Raw genomic sequence first — 22,497 nt, 5'->3', positions numbered from 1 at the left:
AACGCGGGAAAATTACTTCAAAACCTGCGCGAATTTCAATTTTAAAAACAACAAGATGACCCAGTCATATAGTTTTTACCGCCTTCTAGTGACAAGAATTAGTATTACTATATGCATTATAAGATGACCCCAGCTAATTTAGCATTTCGGGTTTTTTTTTTCATTGTTTGTAAAATAGCATTCCTATTATGAATAAAATCAATCTAGTAATAAACTACAGTAACTTACTCATTAGGTTCATTTTAAACTTAACCTACAGAACTTTATCTTAATTAAATTACAGAATAATATTTTTTAAACTAGGGTCGGTACTGGTAAATGTGAACGATTCTATTTTTTCTTTAACATTTTGTAGCTAATTTTTGGGCGGCTTAAATTCCTTTTAAAAGGGCTCTATTTGTAGATTGAATATTGAGGATTACGATAAAAATGGTATGAACATTGTAGGAATACGTGGATGAAAGATACGAACCGATATACACACCAACTCGGACTAATCAACTTAAGTTGATGCCAATTTTAGGTGTTGCTTAATACAATACCATCGGGGAATAAGCTCTAGGAAGAGTTAAAATAATCCCACGATAACAAACCTTTAATCGTTAGATTGATCACGTTTTTCACTATAAAATTGATATTAATATCTGTGGTTTCGATTCGGAATTCGATTTTAGAGTTGGAAAAAACCAGGTAAAAATTCAATTGTTTCAAGGTTAATTAGAATCCTTTTTAAGCTATTTTACTAAAAAATAAAAGTAAAAGTTATAATATTAACTTTAAAATACATCATTGACCCAAAAAAGACTCAAATTTCGCGCCATTAGTAAGTTTATCAATTTAGCGGTAAGAGGGCGGTAGCTACGACTACTTATTGGGCGGGAAAGCGAGAAAATGAGACAGCTGTTATGCGAGGTATCGAAATAAATAGGACTTCTCAACAAATTATTGAACATTTTGACTCGGGTATTGATTTAACTATATTATCCTATTATCACTTATCACATCTGCGTAAACTTTAATCTAGGTGCATGGATTTAGGCCCTACGTAATGGTAGCTCCTTCAGGGTTGCCACGGAATTTTCAGAACCAAATTCCCTGACCTTTTTCTCAGATTTTCCCTGACCTTTTAGGCCGAAAAAGTGAATGTTTACTGCACGTTTCAAGTGGTTATAATTAAATAAACTCTCAACATTAAATTTTCCCATGTATTTGTTGCACCAATACAAATAAGAAACATTTTAACTATAAATAACAGTCTAAGAGAGCATTTACTTTACAAAAACAATTCTAGACATTTTTAAGGATTAATCTAGAGTTTTCTGTGTTGAGAGAGCATGAGGAGAAACTTTCATTACTCTTTCAATAAAGACTTATTCCCAGAAGTTTTACCCACTAAAATCAAATTCCCTGACTTTTCCCTGACCTTTTCGGCCCATTTTTAAATTCCCTGACTTTTCCAGGATTTCCAGGTACTGTGGCAACCCTGTCCTTTCCTAGGGCCTTTTTTATTCCTCCCATTTGATTATCATTGTTGTTCACATTTGGGTCCAGTGTTCATTCACTACCTCCTTCAGTATTTAGGGTCAGGGTGTTTACATTTACCAGCGATTGTTCACAATTGGGGTCCTCCGAGGGGATTGGGAAATAGGATATTGTGCAAAATTTAAGAGAGTTAAAAAGCTGAAAACAGCGAATTGTGTATAAAGAATCATATTTCATATCCTGAAAGTTTCTGGTGTCTAACGTTAGCTCCACGGAAGTTATTCAAAGATTTGCAAAAAGTGTCCATAATTACCAGTACCAACCCTATAGTAACTTCCTCAATCGGTTAGTTTTAAACTTAACTAAACTACATCATTATTTGTAAAGTTATCATAAACTATAGTATCATGATAATATTAATTAAATTAAAGTATAATATTAATTAAATTAAAGTATAATATTAATTAAATTAAAGTAAATTCCTCAATTAACTTACTTGAAACATCATTATTTATAATTATCATTAATCTCACTCGTGAATTTATATTTATTTTAATCTTAATTAAATTACAGAATAATATATATTGAACTATTGTAACTTCCTCAATTTTAATTAAATTAAAGTATAATATTAATTAAATTAAAGTATAATATTTATTAAATTAAAGTATAATATTAATTAATCTACAGTGAATTCCTCAATTAACTTACTTGAAACATCATTATCTACCATTATGATCATTAATCTCACTCGTGAATATATATTTATTTTAATCTTAATTAAATTACAGAATAATATATATTGAACTATTGTAACTTCCTCAATCGGTTAATTTTAAACATCATTATTTATAAAGTTATCATTAATCTCACTTGTAAACGTGGACTGCTCGCTTAACTAAGTAGAGTAGCAGACGAGTTTTCAAGAGACGATATCATTGGTTAACTCATGGTGAACTTTGCCTGCTAATTCGTTTCTCTCTACATTCAAGACTGATAAGGTTTTAGGAAAAGAACTCTAAGCTTCAGACGTGACTTTGAGGCCGACTTAACGTCATATTAACGTGGTAGTGGGCGATTATTTAATTTCTCTCTCTTAGCGCGAAACGCCGCAAACGCGCCTAGACTCGAGATGGATTTCTATCCCAGCTTATATCTCATGAAAGCGAAGGTTTATATAAGCATTCTGTGGCGCAGTTCTAGCGTACCGGGTTTCCGAACTGTAGCGTTAACGTTGGGACGTTCGAATCCCGTCGGGGATTTGGAAATTTGCGAAATAAAATCATATGAAGCTTAGCTACCCTAGGTCCATCTGTTAGCGTTTTAGAGCATTATTTATGAATTATGAATAAATTTGAATAAATTAACGCGAAAAGGCGGGGTTAAGACGCCCAACCAGCCGTAACATAGGATATAATGGGGGAAAAAAGGGGGTAATATAGGGGGGAAAGGCACTAAAAAAAGGGGGAAATGGTGGGAAAAGAGGGGGGAAAGGGGGAAAAAGTGGGGGTGAAAGGGGTAAAAGTGGGGGTAGTAAATCTTCGGTATAAATGCATTAGTTTTTAGCCATCAATAGATGGCGCTAAAAACTAAAAATGGAGTTTCTGGAGTTAATCGTAGTTGCCGAACGAAGAGATCTGCGGCGTCAGAGAATTTTTAGGGATAGAACTAATACGTTTGAGTTTCCCGAACATGTGTTTAGAGACTATTATAGGCTTCCAAGAACAAATGTTTTCGAGCTTTGCGATCTTTTAAGAGCATCCCACCAGAAGAAGCTCTTCACTGGCTGTTGAAACGCAGGCAAGTTATATGCGATAAATAAAATGCACGCTATTTATAGGCTATATGTAATGAATTTTAAATATTCGTTTAGGTTCTGATGGGATTGTCATTCATGGCAAGTGGTAGCCCTGTTGGTAGTTTTCAGGGTGTAGTTGGTCGAGATTTGCATTACAAAGTATCACAACCAACTGTATCGCGGGTTATTTCACGTTTCGGTACAATTGCATTATATCTATTTACATGAAATAACAGTCTTACCTGACTAATTAGAGCACGGGGAGTTTAAAAAAATAGTTAAAAAATATTCGTCCGCCGGAACTGGGCCAAAACTTCGTTTGAAAATTTGAAATCACCAAAAATTCGTATCCCTATAGCTCTAGCTAGGTTAGGTTTGATGGATTCTGTAACTAGTTGCCACCTTTTCCAAGATATCGGTTTTTGAATTTAGTGCCTTCACCAAAAATTATGCCCCTATTTCTAAATATGAGTTTTAAAATTTTGCGCCTTTTCCAAATTATCGGCTATTAATTACGTTTTTTACAAGACTGAGTGCGGAATACAGTATACAGGAGTTACGGTAAAAACATGCAATTTTGAAATTTTCGAAAAAAAATTAAAAATACTTGCGGCGGGCCAATATTTTTTTAACTATTTTATTTGAACTCCCCATGGTTTAATTAGTCAGATAAGACCGTTATTTCATGTAAATAGATATAGTGCAATCCTACCATTGGCGACTTCATCCCAAGCTTTAGAAATCTGCTTCGTCGAGTGAAATTTACCATTTGGAGTTATTTCTCCCTTTATTAACTCTGGACGACTCTTCAAACATGTTATTAATATATAATTCAATTTCTCTTTCCTTCCAATTTGCTTGCCTTTCTTTTAAAGAAACATCGACCAACGCCTTTCTAATTTTTGAAAAGTAGGCTTAACTTAAAAAAGGCGCGCTTGCTTTTAATTGGTCGAAATGAAGTTGCGCAGTTTGCGTTACATAAATAGTTGCGAAACGCAACTTTCTCTTCGTGAATACGAACCAAACGCAAATTTTTTTTCAAACGCAAAATTTGCGCAACTTAACGCAACTTGCGATCGCTTTCATGAATTTGGCTCCAAAGCGAAAAGAAAAACTTCCATTTCGAATTTTTCATGTCAATAAAACTTCAATAACATTAAAAAAACCAACACCAGGATAATTTTCTATTAAATAAAACCCAATTCCCTTTCTCCCTATATCTCTACAAAACTACAAGTAACATAATCTTGACTTTGGTTATAAGAGTTCCTAACGGATCGAGACGTTCATGAACCCATGGCGGTTTCGCGCCAAAAACTTTCCCAATCCCATCCTGAATTAAAAAGATTTCTCCCAAAAGCGAAATCGTATATTACTTTTTTTATTTTGTTTGTACTTTACTAGTGTTTTATAGTGTCTTGGTTCTTACGCATTTAAGGGTGATTGACTTCTGTTTTTGGGGGGCCTCGAAAAACGCTTGGATGACGAAGTGTAACAACGAACTCTGGCGCTCGGGGGAAGGGGAAGGCCATCTCCCACGAGAGATGCTGCTGCCCTTTATTTCCCAAATTAAAAAAAAAAAAAAAGGAAAATTTAAATCTCTCTATTCGGTTGTCGCTCATATCCTTAGAAAGGCAGGGGGATATGGAGTTTTATCTATCCTCATGTTGATCTGGTTTTAAAGGGAAGGTGAAGCTAGTGATCTTCTTTCTCACTAATATTTTTCTTTACTTCACCCTTGACCTTTAGATGTAATATTACATTTTCCTGGGGTTTAACCTTTGACCTAATGCATTTTTCTGGACCTTTCCTTGATTTTTGGAATTTCCTGTACATTACAGCTTCCTGTACCTTTCCGAAGGCACATTACAGCTTCCTGTACCTTCTGAAGGCACATTACAGCTTCCTGTACCTTCTAAAGGCACAATACAGCTTCCTGTACCTTCTAAAGCCACATAACAGCTTCCTGTACCTTCTAAAGCCACATAACAGCTTCCTGTACCTTCTAAAGCCACATAACAGCTTCCTGTACCTTCTAGAGCCACATCACAGCTTCCTGTACCTTATGAAACCCCATTACACCTTCCTGTACCTTATGAAGCCACACTACAGCTTCCTGTACCTTATGAAGCCACATTACAGCTTCCTGAACCTTCTCAAGCCACATTACAGCTTCCTGTACCTTATGAAGCCACACCACAGCTTCCTGTACCTTATGAACCCACATCACAGCTTCCAGTACCTTGTGAACCCACATTACACCTCCCTAAACATCAAACCTAACCCCATCACTAAAATAAATTAATTCACCTTCACTTTAATTATTTTCATATAGTTATAATTTAAGTGTTCCCGGTTTAAACTAAACTACATTTAGTATTCTACACTCACTAAACTCGCATATAGGAAAAGGGGGGAATGTACTCTACACAAATAAGCGGAGAGGGGATGAATAAAACAGGGTGGCAAAAAAAAACCCAATGTGGAAAATAAATTTCTAGGTCAAATTCAGAGGTAAATGCCTTTCCATAAATTTATCTAGTTCGTCGACGGAGAGAGCTACCTTTAAAAAAAATAAATACAGGTAAAAACGATCTCATCACCAAAGGCAAGGCTGTTACACGCAGCGTTGTTCAAAGCCAGCGACCGACATAGAGAATTTCCTTTAAAAATATAGCGAGGAAGAGAAATAGGTACACAGAGTGAGTGAGAGAGAGAGACGAAGCTTTTATTTTAATATACTTCCGGCTATATGGCGTTCGTTCGTTAACCGCCAAAACCTTCTTCCCCCGCGAGTGTGTATGTTTCTCTCTTCGGCGGCATATACGAGCTCATTGACACAATAGCCTACTTCTCTTAATTTTTTCTTTACTCAACGCCCATGTTTTTCTATAGAACTGAAAACTCCTAAAAGAAAAAAAAAAGACCCAACTAAAAAAAGTAGGCCTTGTGTTCCTAAACGAAAATCTAGAATTTCCGAATCAAATTTCCTATATTTTTAAAAATATAACCTTGATATTGTATATTAGGTAACTTTGATACGACTTCTCACGTTTATATTATACAGGCTGTTCTATAAAAGGCTTTTTACAGGACCGAAGTTTGATACAGTGGGATGAAAATGAATTTTTGTGTCTAAAATGTAAGTTCTACGACATTTTTGACCAAAGGACCACCCCCTAAACAAGTTATGATTGGAGTATTTTACGGATGACCCCTTAATTAAAATTTGGAAATCATTGCCTTTCATTCAGGTTCTTACTTAAATTTATGGGGCCATTCGTAAAACACTCCAATCGTAACTTAATTGTTTGGGGGGTGTCCATTAGGCCAAATTGTAACTTCTGTACAAAATTTTGACCTAACAAGCTATTAAATCTATAATTAACCCAAAATAAACATTATTATAATTATAAATATCATTAGTTTATACATATATATAAATATACACCAAGGGCGATGAGTAACAGGTGGTTTTGTATCTCCGTCAATGTGTGTTTGTAACTAATTAGGGTACTGGGTTATCATTGATTGGAAAAGGCTACGTGATTTTTGTCATGCATATCGTATATTGCGGAATAAAAAAAAATATATTTACGCGATGATATACGTAATATCGTGGGGTTAAAGGTTAAATAATGTCACGCAGACTTTATAAACTTGATTTAAAAAAATATATACGTTGCTTATTGGATTTAATATGGGGTCAAAGGATAGTTAATTGATACCTTTCTTCACAAGTTCACACCTAAGAATTTTTCTATCATTAATATAATTAAAATTAACAATATTTAACTAAAAGAATTGGGGGTTAAAGGTTAAATATTTATAGCAGATTTCATAAACCCTAACTAAATTCACATAAAAAACACTTGTGTTATTGGATAGCATTTTGAATTGCACGCGTCACAAATTACTGGCAACACTTGTTTACACACTATCTATAGAGTTCAAAAGGTTAATCGAAAAATTACCCTCATAGAACGTTCTTCATACCTAAGCCTTGGCCTATCAATATTACAATTAAATTAAAACAATACTTTCCCCAAACAAACCAAAATATAATCATCCCAGATAATAAAAACCTTTTCCCAAATAACCAAGGTGCACCGGGAGTTTATTTACCTTTAAAAAAATAAAGGATAATTTTTAAAGAAAAATAAAAGAATTTCAAGTTCGCCTGGTCAATCACATTACATCTCCTTAAAGAATCCCAGTACATTTTCAAAACCATACACTTTCAAATAAGAAACCCCTATATACGTTAAGTTACTATTTTTAGAAATTAAGTGTAAAAAAACCAAAATAAGTAGGCACAGTGGAATAAATTAGTTACAAAACATACACCCCCCCTCCTTTTTCTAAGAAGAACGAATTTTCCAGCAGCCGACAACATCCTTCCCTATATATATAATCGTATATATATATAATTTGAAAATTATGAAGAAGAGGGGGGGGGGTTGGAAACCCCGAAAATTACCCAACCGGTAGTAAGTGCATTCCCCCTGAAAGTTTTGACTGTATACTTTCAGTCTATAGACCACCTGACCCAGAATTATTTCTCTCTTTAATGATGCTAAAAATAAACACGCGTATACACTTTTACGTAGTGTATTGTATTGCACTTATACGGTATGTATAGTAGAAAAAAAGCTTTATATATGATGTGCAAAAAAAAAACCCATAGAAAAATATGTTGTTTTCTTTTTAAATTTAGCCCAACTTTTTTTCTCTGATATTAAATACATTACATAAAAGTATACCGGGGTTAACAAATTGACTATATAATTTTCCAAAGGTTTGCCATTAATCAACTGAAACACTTGGGAAAACCAAGATGGTACGATGAGTCGAACTTCCTCTTTCATTCCAAAGCTTGGATATACCAAATACCTAGCGTCAAAGCATACGGCGATGGAAATGATTGATCAACAGACCCACAGACCCACAGAATAACCCTTGACCAACAGACCCACAGACAGCGTAACCCTTGACCAACAGACCCACAGACAGGGTAACCCTTGACCAAGAGATCCACAGGATAAACTTTGACCAACACATCCACAGGATAAACCTTGACCAACACACCCACAGGATAACCCTTGACCAACACACCCACAGGATAAATCTTGACCAACACACCCACAGGGTAACCCTTGACCAACAGACCCACAGACAGGGTAACCCTTAGCCAACAGACCCACAGACAGGGTAACCCTTAGCCAACACACCCACAGACAGGGTAACCCTTAGCCAACAGACCCACAGACAGGGTAACCCTTAGCCAACACACCCACAGACAGGGTAACCCTTGACCAACAGACCCGCAGGATAAACCTTGACCAACACACCCACAGGACAACACTTGACCAACAGACCCACAGAATAACCCTTAAACCAACACATCCTTAGAATAATCATTGACCAACAGACCCGAAGGAAAATAATTGACCAACAGACCCGAAGGAAAATAATTGACCAAATAACCCAGCTTTGTAATGACATATGGAGGAAAACCTTGATTGAATGATAGGTCGATAGCCCAACTGTCCCTCTGATACTAAATACATTACGCCAATAAAATGACCACACAGAAGAATCACCACTGACCATGCAAAAACTGTAGTAATCGGGGAAAGGAAGATACATAGATAAAAAAAAATAAAAATCTTCGAAATAAGAGCAATAAATAAAAGTTTAGAAATGATTTCGTTTTCCTCCAGCATCTTCCTTCCCCAATAAATCCCCCGTAACGTTAAATGTTTTCCTCTTAAGTGCTAGCTAGTAGGGCTTCCATAAGCCTCCAGGAACGATATACGCTTTAGATGTAGGATGTCTTTCAATGTCATTCCCAGGCTTTTAATTGAAGCAAATCGGCCTTTAAAGGTTATTCAACTTTCCCTCAAAATATCTATACCGCTGCGCCTCTTGCCACCATTTGCCCGCCGCCGCTAAATTCATCGCGGAACAACGCGTTTCTAGGTGCCTTCCTACCACCCACCCTCTCCCTAACTACTCTCCTACTGATCCGAGAGAACCTTCCCCCACTGGGTGAAATTAGATAAAAAACTGGAAATACCGCCCAATTTGGCGGTTATCATTATAATAACGCGGCTACGTTTTTCATCAATGAATTCAATATTCATAAATATACATATCATTGGCTAATTATGACTTTAAATCAAATTAATTTATGGTTAAAAGTAATCCAGACAAATTGGGAAGTTTTATTTGATAACGTGCATTGATTAAAAAAAATTAAATACTTTTTATAGCTCGATTTATTTAGTAAATAAGCAAATAAACAAAAATACGCCTATACCATCACGACCCAAACAAAACCGGAATCCAGCCAAATTGGGCGATTTTATTTGACCACACGCATTGTTTGAAAAATAAAATAAAGATAGCCATTGTTAGTAAATAACAACAAAAAAATAATAATAAAAATAGGCCTATATCCCTCCCACCAAACTAAAACCGGAATCCCGCCAAATTGGGCGATTTTATTTGACCACGCGCATTGTTTGAAAAAGAAAATATAAAATAAATATAGCTCTTATAGCTCGATTTCTTTAGTAAATAAATAATAATAAAGAAGTAAACAAAAAACCTATACCACCACGACCCAAAAAAAAAAAACCGGGATTCCGCCAAAATTGGGCGATTTTATTTGGAGACTCTTCATTGTTTGAAAAAATAAATAAATAAATAAATAATAATAAGAAAAATATTATATAACTCGATTTCTTTAGTAAATAAATAAATAAAAACATCCCTACGACCACCAATAAAACCGGACCAACAAACTTACAAACAAATAAATAAATAAACACCTTAATCCGGACCTTCTTAAAAAGAACAAAAAAAAAAAAAAACCCCACACGTAATGGGTCAAAAGATATGGAGTATTTATCCGGGGACCCCAAAAGATCGTCGCCTCTGATAATAATCTCACCAAATAAAAAAAAAATTAAAATAAAAAAAGGCGGGATGCGTACAAGGAAAGAAATATCAGGATGTTCCTTTCTATAATATGGGAGCCGCCAATTAAGGCCGCCGATTGTATATTATAATACAGTTTCCCCCTTAGTGTTCTTGAAAGTGGGACACTGACATTGCTCTATGAACCTCCTTCCCGACAATGACCATGTAAAAAAAAGAAAATGTATACCAGCGTTAAAAGGCAACATTTAGTTCAATAGACTCTATGCATGGGATAGGGGCCTTTGACCTGTTTCCTTCCTTACATACACACACACCGTTATTATTATGACGGGGGTCCCGTCCCCACCTAGTCAAAAAGGTTCCTCAGTTTGTTTGTAACCCCCCCCCTCCTTTCCCGTCTTTAATGAGATGGGTCCATTATTTTACCGCTCGGGAAATAACAATGGTATATTGTTTCATCGGTTTTCATTGTTTAATAGACCCATACATTCATTATTAAGATTTGGTTTCCGAGTGATGATATAATTAAGAACAGTGTGTGTTTTTTTTTTGTTTTATTAGGCCTAGGCCTACATCCTTAAATTTTAAGTTTGATTTAGACTTAATCTTAAAGGGGGTACACAGGGCTAAATATTTTATTAGGTTTTTAACATAAAGAGAGTATAAAATAATGAATATTATCAGGGATAGATTTAATTTTAGAAGTAGGAATGGAGAACGGTTATTATTTGCTTCAGTCCCACTCATAGCCCAGTATAGAGCCCCTCCCTCCAACACGGTGACGGCGAAAAATACGTAATTCCTTTTTACCTCTGTCGCTATGACGCGCCTCTTCTTTCATACCCCTCCGTCCCTTAGAAGGGGGTCCGGGACTTTGACGCGCACCTACATTACTCTATTCTCCATTCCTACTTCTAAAAATAAATCTATCCCTGATATTATCAATTGGAATCATGTTTCTATCTACAATATTAAAGAAGTTACGAGCAATTAAGTTGAATCTGTAATTTATGACACTACGCGTTAGGCTTTCCCGAGAAGCACTAGGGAGCGCCCCTATTGGATGCCTAGTACCACCTGACGTGTTCGTCTATTAGGGGTACCTCCCAGTAAGTGCTTCACGGGAAAGCCTAACGCGTAGTGCCACCCATTACGGATTCAACTTAATCGGTCGTATCTTTTTTAATATTGTAGATAGAATCATGGTTCCAATTCATGACATTCATTATTTTATACCTACCCTCTTTTGATTAAAAACTAAATAAAAATATAAAACTATGTATTTCTTTGAGGATTTTGATAAGGGTTAATACATCTTTTAAAAATTCTAGGAGTCTAAAATGTAATTTCTATTTCTACGACATTTTGCCCTAATAGCCACCCACCGTTTACAAATTATGATCGGAGTGATTTAGGTATGATCCCTTAATTAAATTAACTTCATCTTCACCTTCACCTTCCTATACTCAAATTTAATTGGTCATCCACAAAATATTCGACACAAAAACCGCAAATAGAACCCAATAACCACCCTTTTTTAAAAAAAAAAAAAAAAACTCCTGCTTGTATATTTTATTACTATAACAACACAAGGCTATAAATAATTATAATTAAGTTTAATTGTAAAAAAACCCATGTGATATAATCCCTAGAAAATATATTTTCTCTTCAAGGACGTTCAATGAACGTCTGGACAGGAAAAAACTGTTTAAAAACTAACATAACTATAAGGGATACGTTATTAATTACCAAAACCCCTATTAATATTAACCCAATGAATTAAAATATTTTTGGTTAATTAAAAAAGAGAGTTAATTGCAATAAAAAGGTCTTCATTCATTCATTCATTCATTCAAAAATGGGAGCTATAAAATAACAAACTGTACTTAGGCCTATATTCCGTTAGTTGGTCAGTAGAGAAGAACCAGATATATCGCGTGATACAAAAAACTATAATGGACTGGAGAATCGTAATCATTGACCGTGAAAAAAGCGAAACGGATAAAAACAAGGAATAATAAAAGAGACTATATAGTACGGACTACGGACTAGGTTATTCCTGAAACTGTCACTGAATACAAACAGAGAAAGAGACACACATAAAAAAATCCTTTCCTAACCTCCTTACTTAGGAGAGCGTTCACTTAAAAAAAAAAAAGATTGAAAAACTTTATCACAAATTTCAAGCTTTCTTTTTCAACTTTTGATTATAAAAAAGTGAACCAAGGGAGTAGAAAGAAAGACATAAAGAAAGAGAAAATTAAGGGCTTTATGCTCCCTTTAAAGGCTTATTTATATATATTAATTAAAAAATACCTATATATATATAAAAATTATTAAATTTGGTAATAGTATCTAATAAAGGATATGGATGTCGTGGTATTTATTTCTAAAGATGATGATGATGGCCCATGGGAAATTGATCAATTTAAAGTGTAAAAAAACCTGATTACAATTAAATTCATCCAATTAAAAATAAAAAGGGAATAAAAAGAAGTAAAGAAAAAATTCCAAGCATTTGACTTTCACTAAGGGCGGGTTAATCAATGTAATATTAGTAAACCCCATAAAATCTCATTAATGAAATATTTCAAATTGAACAAGAAATATTATGATAATGTAATAATAAAATCTACGCGTGTAACTTCAACAAAATAAATCCCAATATTTTCATTAAATATGGACCTGAAGGTTGGGGAGCGATTCTGTATTAACAATTGAGTCAAATGGACACTTGTACAAGGGGAACAGTTCTGTCTTAACCATTGGGAACTTATACCGGACCCATGATTCATATACAGGATGTTTTTGAAAGATCAGTGAGAAATTAAGGGGATGGTCTTAGGGAAATCAATTTTGAGTCGAAAATGTAACTTCTATTTTTAATTTTGCCACAAGGGCAACTGCATGTTTTCAAGTTAAGATTGTTCAGAGTATTTTACGGATGACCCCTTAAATTTAATTAAGGGGTCATTTAAATACGAGGTTCAGTGTACACCCCATTATCCAAGGACCTGCAATACTGTTAACACGTGGCCGAATTGGTGTACACACGAAACGAACAGACCACAAACCTCCCGTTTTATAATCTACACTGCAGTTATTAACCCGAAAAAAAGGTAGATATAAAAGCCGTGTGAAAAACATGAATGAAAAAAACTAGTAAACCGAATGAGAAAAGGAAATGAGACGATACCCTTAGATGACATTACAATCATAAAGGGCTTTAACATTGTCCCTTCCCTCCCCCAAACCTTAAGAAATAACGAAACATTACCGCGGTAAAGACACGTTCGATTTCCCACCTGTACTACTACCTTCACCATCCACATATCTCATTTGGATTTTTGTATAATTAACCCAAGCGTCTGCTAATAATTACTAAAGGGAGAAAAAAAAAGCAAGCATATCCGATTAAAGTTGCCCGCAGTCAATTAGATAGTAATGCACCCTCTGTCAAGTTTGTTTTCAACCGAGTCCACAAAGAAAAATCTCGTAAGGTTCTGGTTTTTGGTTTTACAGGGTTCGTACAACTTTTGGAAAACCGATTTCCCAGGTTTCTTTCCCATATATTTCCCTGGGTTTTGCCCCTATATTTCCCTGGTTTCCCCCCTATATTTCCCTGGGTTTTGCCCCTATATTTCCCTGGGTTTTCCCCCATATATTTCCCTGGGTTTTCCCCCATATATTTCCCTGGGTTTTGCCCCTATATTTCCCTGGGTTTTCCCCCATATATTTCCCTGGTTTCTTCCCAGATATTTCCCTGGTTTCTTCCCAGATATTTCCCTGGTTTCTTCCCAGATATTTCCCTGGTTTCTTCCCATATATTTCCCTGGTTTCTTCCCAGATATTTCCCTGGTTTCTTCCCATGTATTTCCCTGGTTTCTTCCCATACATTTCCCAGTTTCTTCCCCATATATTTCCCAGTTTCTTCCCACATATTTCCCAGGTTTCTTTCCACATATTTCCCAGGTTACTTCCCACATATTTCCCAGGTTTCTTCCCACATATTTCCCAGGTTTCTTCCCATATATCTCCCAGATTTTTTCCCCATATCAGGGCTCCCACCAAAATCTTAAAAAAAAGTAGGGAAATAGGGGATTTTTTAGGCTAGAAATAGGGTGAAATAGGCACCGAATTTTTTAAACTAGGGACCAAATAGGAACCAAAATGGGATCTTTATTTGAACTCATATTTTCACCAATCTATCCCTGTTTTCACAAAATGACAAAGTCAGATATTTGTAAAAATATTTTATCATAAAACTGACTTAGTTTTTGTTTATTACATTACTACGTTTTATCTATCACAATTCTATCACACTTAACAATCAGTCTTTTTTCGTTTTTCAATTAAATAAGAAATATAAATGTGTAAATTGGACTTTGGGTTGAATATTACAAGCTGATGGCACATTAAACTAGGAATATGGTGATTTAGGGACCAAATCACAATTCTATGGTGGTTTAGGGACCTCAAAAAAAAGTAGGGGGTTTTAGGTATTTTAGGGACATGGTGGGAGCCCTGCCATATATTTCCTCCAGTTTCCCCCTATATTTTCCCTAGTTTCCCAGGTTTTATCCCATACATAGAGTAACAACAGGAGTGTTTTTTTATGTAGTTGAAGCAACACCTTCAAAGCAAACTTACTCAAATTTTCACAAACACAAATGTCCCTGAATTGTACTAAAAATTCGAAATTTCCCTGAGTTTTCCCTGATATTTTTGTCAACTATATATTTCCCTGAGTTTTCCCTGATATTTTTGTCAACTATTTATTTCCCTGAGTTTTCCAGGTTTGTACGAACCCTGTTTTAGAAAATAAAACAGGTTGATCCGGAGGACTAGCCGCTGCTACAACCTAATATTATATTATTTCTATCACAGTTGTAATTGTAAGTAAAATAAATCTTTAGCCAGAAGTAAAGGCTCAATTAATTGGATCTTTTGGAAATAAAAGGTAGGCCTCTCATTTCGCGATTCAGGTTTTTTGTACTGACGCCAAAACTTGAGAAGGTATCTTCCATATTGTTCTCATAAAAAATAAAAAAAAAAAAAACCGGGAGGAAAGTCTTCATTAGAAAATTTAGATTACGGCGAGCTATTAGGTAAGTACTCGGAGGAGACATTGACATTGGGGGGTTGAATTATTGTCATTTTGAATTAAGAGACAGAGAGAGAGATAGAGGGAGAGGGAGAGAGAGAGAGAGAGAGAGAGAGGGAGAGGGAGAGGGAGAGAAATGCGATTTTGAACTTCCGAAAACGAAATATATCTCCACTCTTAAAAAATAATAAAAAAATCCGAGCATACGATGCGTTTTTTCTCACGATTAATTTTATGCTGAGATCGTACAATTTAATCACGGCGCGGCTGGCTCAGTTAATTAAACCGTCCCTATCCTAATTTAATTTTTTTTTAATTAAAGACTATGCATTTTTCTTTGGGGAACATAATTAAGTAACACACCCATGCAAACAGAACCAAAAAATAATAAAAAAAGGTCCCTAACAAATAGACATCTCTTTTTCAAAAAGTCGGGTGTAAATAAATAGGCTAACCAACTCTTACTGCCCTCTATCAGTGCTTCTGGTCGCCAGGGAAATAACCCAAGAAGGAAATTACATCCCCGCCCCTGTGGCGATTGCTTCTCTTATAGAATTAATTTAATAGTCTATATTATAGAGTAATTTAAATTTTGGGGCCAAAACGCTTTAAGAAATAAATGCCCGCAGTTATAAACTATTTTGCTTTCACAGTAAATAACCTAGATAATTCTTTACAGAGGAGCGAATGTTTTTTCATTATATTAATTTCCTTAGTAAAATTGGGTGTCGCCTTGGCTTTCAAAACGCGGTCGGTAACCTTGAAAACAACTCAACGACAATCCCCAATTACTTTTCAACTACTACTCCTGGATCAAAGCTTAATTAGCATGATTAAGTTGGGTCGGTTTGATGTAAAACTATTAATTTTATGATTACAACTAAGAAGGATTGAGAAATAAAAAGAATGATCTAATTTATCTTGCAATGTTTGTTTGACCTTCGGAAAATGTCAATTTTGTTAAATTCTGGCTTGAAATCAATTTAAACATTCTACAATTTAAGCCTAGTCGTTATCTGTGATTGGAAACGATCACAGGTTTTTTTTTCTCTCCCCCTAATCACCATTTGTCACGATATACCGCGTCACGCGAACCAGTCATTAACGAGAATAAGTGGTAATATTATGTAAAGAGTTCATTTTAAGCCTTGGCTTAGATTACCTTCTAAATAATTCCCGAATTTGGGCTTAAGAGAGTTAATTACGCATTTAACTTCGGCGTACAATTTTGTAAAATGCTCAGAAATAGACGTAAAATGCCCAAAAGTAGACATAAAATGCCCAAAAGTAGACATAAAATGCCCAAAAATATACGTAAAATGGCCAGAAGTAGAGGTAAAATGGCCAGAAGTAGGCTTAAATTGACTAAATTAGGCGCGAAACAAAAATAATTGCAAAATCACACGCGAAAGTAATAAATAAGACTTCACATACCCAAATTAATACATCAGGAAGGCATTTCCAATTTAAAACTTGAAAATTAACAAATTGTGTCGTTGATGTTAATCGATTCAGTTAATTAGCGGGGAAACCTTCAATAAACACAAACAACAGACGACGCAATATTAGCGATGGTGGCGCCATCACGTGATTAACCGAAGAACATTGATTTTTATTCCTTACGATTTTCAGCGAAAGTTACGCCATCTATTTTCACTGGAAGTAAAAGCGAATGGAAAAAATTGAGAAGAAAAAACCTGAAATGATAAAAATAATTTCTTTTTTTGTATTTTTTGAAAATAAAACAAACAAACAATCAAATAACTAGAAATAAGCTCTGAAAATTTATAAAATATTTTTAGGGTTACAAACATCGCGATACATCATGATCTACTAAGAGAAAAATTAATTACAAATGTATATATATATATAACCTAAGTAATTTTAAACTAAGTAATATTGTAATAATAATTATTAATTATATTAAAATAAATATTAACCTTAAATTTAAATCTTGAACGTTAATTTTTGTTTTAAACAGATTGTGGTTGTCAACTATTAATTCCATTCATCATCATCAAAGCCATCATCGTCATCATCATCACTATCACTTTCATCTGAAAATAAGCAAAAGATAAATTAGCAAAAAAAAAAAAAAAAAAATATAAGAAGGAGCAGAAGACAAATTAGCAGAAGAAGAAGCAGACGACAAATTAGCAGAATAATGAGCAGAAGGCAAATTAGTAAAAATGAGCAGACGACAAATTAGTAGAAAAATGAGCAGAAGACAAAAATTAGCAGAAAAATAAGCAGAAGACAAAAATTAGCAGAAAAAGAAGCAGAAGACAAAAATTAGCAGAAAAAGAAGCAGAAGACAAAAATTAGCAGAAAAAGAAGCAGAAGACAAAAATTAGTAGAAAAAGAAGCAGAAGACAAAAATTAGTAGAAAAAGAAGCAGAAGACAAAAATTAGCAGAAAAAGAAGCAGAAGAAAAGTTAGAAGAAGAAGCAGAAGGCAAATTAGCATAAGATAAAGAAAGAAAATAATTAAAATTGTGATGAAATTTACATCACTCTGATGGATTAATACATACCAGATAATTGCATGGCTTTGGCCCTTTCTTCCAGAGCTTTAGCCAAGGCACCAGCAATACCCCCCATCATAACAGGCGGTGGTGAAGGTGGTCTACTCTTAGGGCTATCACAAACCTAAGAGAATAAAAAAAAAACCCCACTTAAATATTAATTAAAACCCCCAATAAAAATTATTAAAAAGAAGCAATCCATGCCTTATTGAGCTCAATCCCAGATCTAATCTGTTTCAGCAATTCCCCTCTTGAATCCACAGGATCAGAGACCCTATTGGCCGCAGCTGTACTACCAGGGTCCACGTGTTGCAAATTCCTTCCTTGACGAATCTCATCAAGTAGGGCAGCTCTTGGATTAAAACTGGGGGTTGATGGGACTGACGCAGTTGCAGTTGGCATGGGTGGCAAATCAGCTGGGGGCGGTGGAGGAGGCGGGGGTGGTGGTGGAATAAAACCTCCTCCACCTCCTGAAACAGCAGCTGGAGGACCACTGGGAAGACTGGGCGGTGGGGGTGGAGGAAGAGGGGCGTTACCTTTGCCCCCTCCACCTACAGGTGGGCGAACGGGTGGAGGTGGTGGTGGGGGAGGTGCAGCCCCTTGGTTTCTGATGGGTGAAGCCATAGGGGTCATTCTTGCAGGGGGAGGAGGAGGGGCGGCTCCTCTACTAGTTTTAGGCGTAGGCGGTAATTCCCTGGTTGGAACAGGGGGAGGAGCTTGAGGTTTGAAGCGGGAAGTCTCATTCTTGACCTCCTTCTTAACCTCCTCAATCCCACCAAAGTCATCAATGAATTTATAGATAAAATCCCGCGTTTTTTTATCTTGCAGATGTTTTTGAGAGATACCGACTCTACAAAAGAATCCTTCAAGTTCGGGGTCCAAATCATCGCTCTTGTTTAATTAAAATTTAATTAATTAATCAGAACTAGAAATTAATAATTTTAATTACTAATATCAGAAGTGAGATGAGACTAGAAGTGATGGGCTCTAGCATTGATAGTAGATCCTGGCTCTAGTGAACAAATTTGAGGATTTTACGCCGCTTCAATCGCGCCTACGCTAGAGAGAAAAAAATTGGTCGAGTTCCAAAAACATTTCCTACCCCCTTCCCCTCAAGCTAAAGCCGCGGAACACGGACTCGGATCCTTGAATCTAGTTTGGCCGTCTACCACCGCGAGCGTCTCATGTTTTGGAGGGGAAATTCAGAAACCGCCACCAGAGGGCCAACCGTTCTTGTGTTATCAAGAATATTCACTTTCACTGAGTGAAGAATTTGGTTAGCTCAGTACTTCTGGTCTCATCTCACTTCTGCTAATATTTCTTTCTTTTACCCGTCTAAACTCTAATCCAGTGCTGGGTTTGAATCCAAAGTGTTCAACGTGTTTGAAATCAGTTGGTAATCCAATATCAGCCTTAGTTAGCTTGCTGGGTTTTTTATTCTTCTTTGACTTCTTTCCGGATGAAGATTCCGACTTATTGCTTGAAAGAGGTCCCGATGGAACGCTAAGACCTATTCCAGATTGAGTTGGTTGAGCCACATCAGGGTTCCTGGATTTCTTTTCCTGCTTTTTTTGTTGCCTTCCTTTCAATTTAAGTTCAACAGCTCTTTGAAATGTTTCCGCTTCTGAGGAATCTGCAAAAAGTAAACCAGCCATGCCATCCTAAGATAAGGAAAAGAAAGGATCGAGTTATATCGTCAAATTTTTAATTTAAACTTTTCCTTTTTGTTTTTGTTTTTTTAAATTTACTTCGGCTTCAAAGCAATGAAGAAAAGGTCTAAGTTTCAAATAAGTAAACTGGCTGTAGAGTTCTTGTTCCCATAACATTACATTACGCTGGAAAGGATTATTTAATTATATTTTACATATGGAATAACTTTTGAACAATTCAACTTATTCCCAATACATGAGCCAAGGCTTAATGCTCATTTTTTAACTGCCAAGGCTTAATGCTCATTTTTTAACTGCCAAGGCTTAGTGCTCATTTTTTAACTGCCAAGGCTTAATGCTAATTTTTTAACTGCCAAGGCTTAATGCTCATTTTTTAACTGCCAAATCTTAGTAAAAATTTAATCTCTGAAGCAGACGACGCATCATTTTTAGGCATATTTGTCAGTTAAAAGGCACATTCATCAGGAATAAGGTGTATTTACATTAATTCTTACAATTATATCAAATATCCTAATAAAGTAAGATCTTTGAGAGCTATCTTTCACAAAACAAGCAACACCAAAATGTTTCTTGTGCCATGATTGATGAGGTGGGCTGGTCATTAACAGTTGTACCACCGCAGTTGAAAGTGTCTGGAGAGTGTTTAATGTGATTTAATTTCAATATGAAGATGGTACAAAAAACAACCAAACTTACAACACATTTTCTCCCAAGAAGTTGAAACACAGCTTCATTTTCATCAGTTGAGAGAAGTGACGACTTTCTATTCTCAACTACACGTTTTTGCTGTTGATTACTCATTTTTTACCACTTTATAATTAACCTAAAACAAAGAAAACAAGGAAAACTTGATAAGAGTCTTAAGCCTTGGCAAAAGGTGGAGAGACTCGGAGTCGGAGATAGAATGTGATTTAGCCCTAATAAAATAACCAAATTATTTACCTATAGTTATCTATAACAACGCGTACCGCGTTTAATTACTTAATTTACCAATTATTATCTCTATTTAACTTCAAAATAATTTACAAAGAAGCCAACACCACAAGTTCACAACTAAACGTCCCACTCTTTGAGGAAGCCGACCACCATTTGCAAAAAATTGCAACTTCACAATCCAAGTTCCTGATTGGTCAGACAGCACCACGTGTGAGTGACGTATTATAGTAGGTTCATTTGCATAAAATTAGGCGAAATTTTCATCTTAAAAATGTCTGATATGGTGGACGATTTGCTACGTTATGGATTATTTATTGGAGCCGTTTTTCAAATGGTTTGCATAGCAGCCGTAATTTTTATACCACCTAAAGACGAAGGACGGGTAACTATGAATTTCTTTAATTTCCTTGAATGTCTTGAATAAGGCTTAAAAAAGGTGTTTTAGGCCAAGGCCTAAATGTCAAAAGCTGCCGCTGGCTTCTTTTGTTCAGGGTTATTGACTTCTATTTTAAGGTCAAAAACTTAGCAATATTATTATTTTAAATTTTATAGGATGGTGGTGATTCTAGTGATGAAGATGGTGTCACAGAAGGTCCAGTTCATCCTCCAGCCCACAAATCACACGGCCACCATTCTGGTAGGAGAAGTAGGCAAGAGAAAAAGAAGAGAAGATAATTGATTAAAATTGATTGCCATTTGATTGTAGACCTTTTATAAAACGTTTTTATGTCTTTCTTTGTGATAGTGATACAGCATACAGATAGGTTTATTGCCTATGTCCATGTCCCGTTGAATAATAATTTTGTTTTTAACTCCTTATTACTCTTTGGTTGTAATGTATTTTTTTTACCAATTAAAAGCATTTTTTCTACAAATACTTTTTGACATTTTGATTGTTTAATTAAACATCTACAAAAGAACACTATTCACAATTTAACAAACTAATGAAATGTCTTATTTTAAAAGTGAAAAAAACAATTATACAATTAAATTGGAATATCTTTAATTAAAATTTATCGATTAGGATAATAATTGGGTACTCTATAACCAAGAGGAGGTTGTGGGAGTGGAGTATTGTAAGGGTAAGGTCTGGGGAAACCCGTATTTGGTAATGGTGGTGCGGGAGCTGGTCTTGCGGGCAATGGGCTAGCCCTAGTTGAATTTCCAAAATAAGAAGAGCTTGCGGAGTTTTGTCTCGAACTTTGATCTAAAATATCGGACATTTTCTCAGTTTTTACTCTCCTCAAGTGCATCAACTTCCGTTTTTCCAAAAACATCTCCAGAAAAAGCTCCGTACTAAGTTGGGTCTCCAAAAAATTTTGGGCAATGCTTTCAGTCTCTTCTTCAACTTGGGCAGCGGCAGTTTGAAATAAAGCCAAGGTAGTATCCAAAGAAACTTGTCTCATTAGTTCATCAATCTTGGATTTTTTTTCTTCAACTTCCTTTTTCAATTCAACAGCTTGTTCGTAAAGGTTTAATAGTTGCTGACGTGACTCGACAATTCTGGGTTGATGGGATAAATTGAATTCCGCCAAACTCTTGTTACTAGCAAAGAGCATCTCCCTTTCGGCTTCAGCATTCTTCACTTGTCTCAAGTCTTTGACCATTCCGTCCAATCTTTCATCATTGTTAAGCAAGTCTTTCAACTCATCCTCAGTCAAGTGTTGAATTAGTTCTATTGCCGCTGAACAGTCCGGGTGCAAGTCTTGCATATAATATGGCATCTTGACTATCTTTTATAACTCTTTCTCATAGGCAGAATTTAGCCAAGGCTTATAAATAGACGCTAACACAAAAACACAGTAACACTTCGATTTCCAGAGGCTAATTACGCTTTCAACTATTACATCTAAGACTAATTTCTAAAATATTAATTACGCTTTCACTTGTACCTTTAAATTTCCATTAAAACAATACCAAAATCGAAATAAACTCCTTGACAAAAGGTTGAAATTCTGAGTCAAAACTAAAAATTACAATGGATTGCGCAACTTCCAGCAGAGACCGGAAATGAAAGTCGCGAGACTTTCTGGCT

The 22,497-nt window shown here is 35.5% G+C and overlaps 4 protein-coding genes across 4 annotated transcripts in view; 1 reads left to right on the top strand and 3 right to left on the bottom strand.

Annotated features, from left to right (window-relative positions):
* LOC149691682 (uncharacterized) overlaps window positions 1-16,987 on the bottom strand; it is a 57,274-nt gene extending 40,287 nt beyond the window's left edge. Inside the window, exon 1 of the mRNA XM_089869063.1 lies at window positions 16,767-16,987. The gene's annotated coding sequence lies outside the window, so the exon portion shown is untranslated. The remainder of the gene's footprint in view (window positions 1-16,766) is intronic.
* Window positions 16,988-17,093: 106 nt separating this feature from the next.
* Window positions 17,094-20,619, bottom strand: LOC149691681 (actin nucleation-promoting factor WAS-like). Its single transcript, XM_089869056.1, has 8 exons — window positions 20,469-20,619; window positions 20,223-20,349; window positions 20,021-20,158; window positions 19,605-19,691; window positions 19,188-19,517; window positions 18,061-18,747; window positions 17,866-17,980; window positions 17,094-17,389 (listed from the first exon to the last, which is right to left on the bottom strand). Exons 2-8 carry the CDS (start codon window positions 20,325-20,327, stop codon window positions 17,331-17,333), a joined length of 1,521 nt encoding a protein of 506 aa, XP_089725182.1. The 5' UTR covers window positions 20,328-20,349; window positions 20,469-20,619; the 3' UTR covers window positions 17,094-17,330.
* A 69-nt stretch (window positions 20,620-20,688) lies between these two features.
* On the top strand, window positions 20,689-21,339 carry LOC149691680 (protein MANBAL). Its single transcript, XM_089869061.1, has 2 exons — window positions 20,689-20,844; window positions 21,015-21,339. The coding sequence occupies exons 1-2, from the start codon at window positions 20,734-20,736 to the stop codon at window positions 21,135-21,137; spliced, it is 234 nt and encodes a 77-aa protein (XP_089725187.1). The 5' UTR covers window positions 20,689-20,733; the 3' UTR covers window positions 21,138-21,339.
* On the bottom strand, window positions 21,158-22,495 carry LOC149691679 (vacuolar protein sorting-associated protein 37B-like). Its single transcript, XM_089869057.1, has 2 exons — window positions 22,355-22,495; window positions 21,158-22,248 (listed from the first exon to the last, which is right to left on the bottom strand). Exon 2 carries the CDS (start codon window positions 22,184-22,186, stop codon window positions 21,476-21,478), a length of 711 nt encoding a protein of 236 aa, XP_089725183.1. The 5' UTR covers window positions 22,187-22,248; window positions 22,355-22,495; the 3' UTR covers window positions 21,158-21,475.
* Between the last annotated feature and the right edge of the window lie 2 nt (window positions 22,496-22,497).

The sequence above is a fragment of the Phalangium opilio genome, unplaced genomic scaffold (genome assembly GCF_054372755.1).
Source record: "Phalangium opilio isolate 3A_F unplaced genomic scaffold, DU_Popi_V2 ptg000025l_1, whole genome shotgun sequence".
Taxonomy (NCBI): domain Eukaryota; kingdom Metazoa; phylum Arthropoda; class Arachnida; order Opiliones; family Phalangiidae; genus Phalangium; species Phalangium opilio.
Note: the sequence above shows the minus strand (reverse complement) of the source record. Positions and strands in the feature narration are given on the sequence as shown.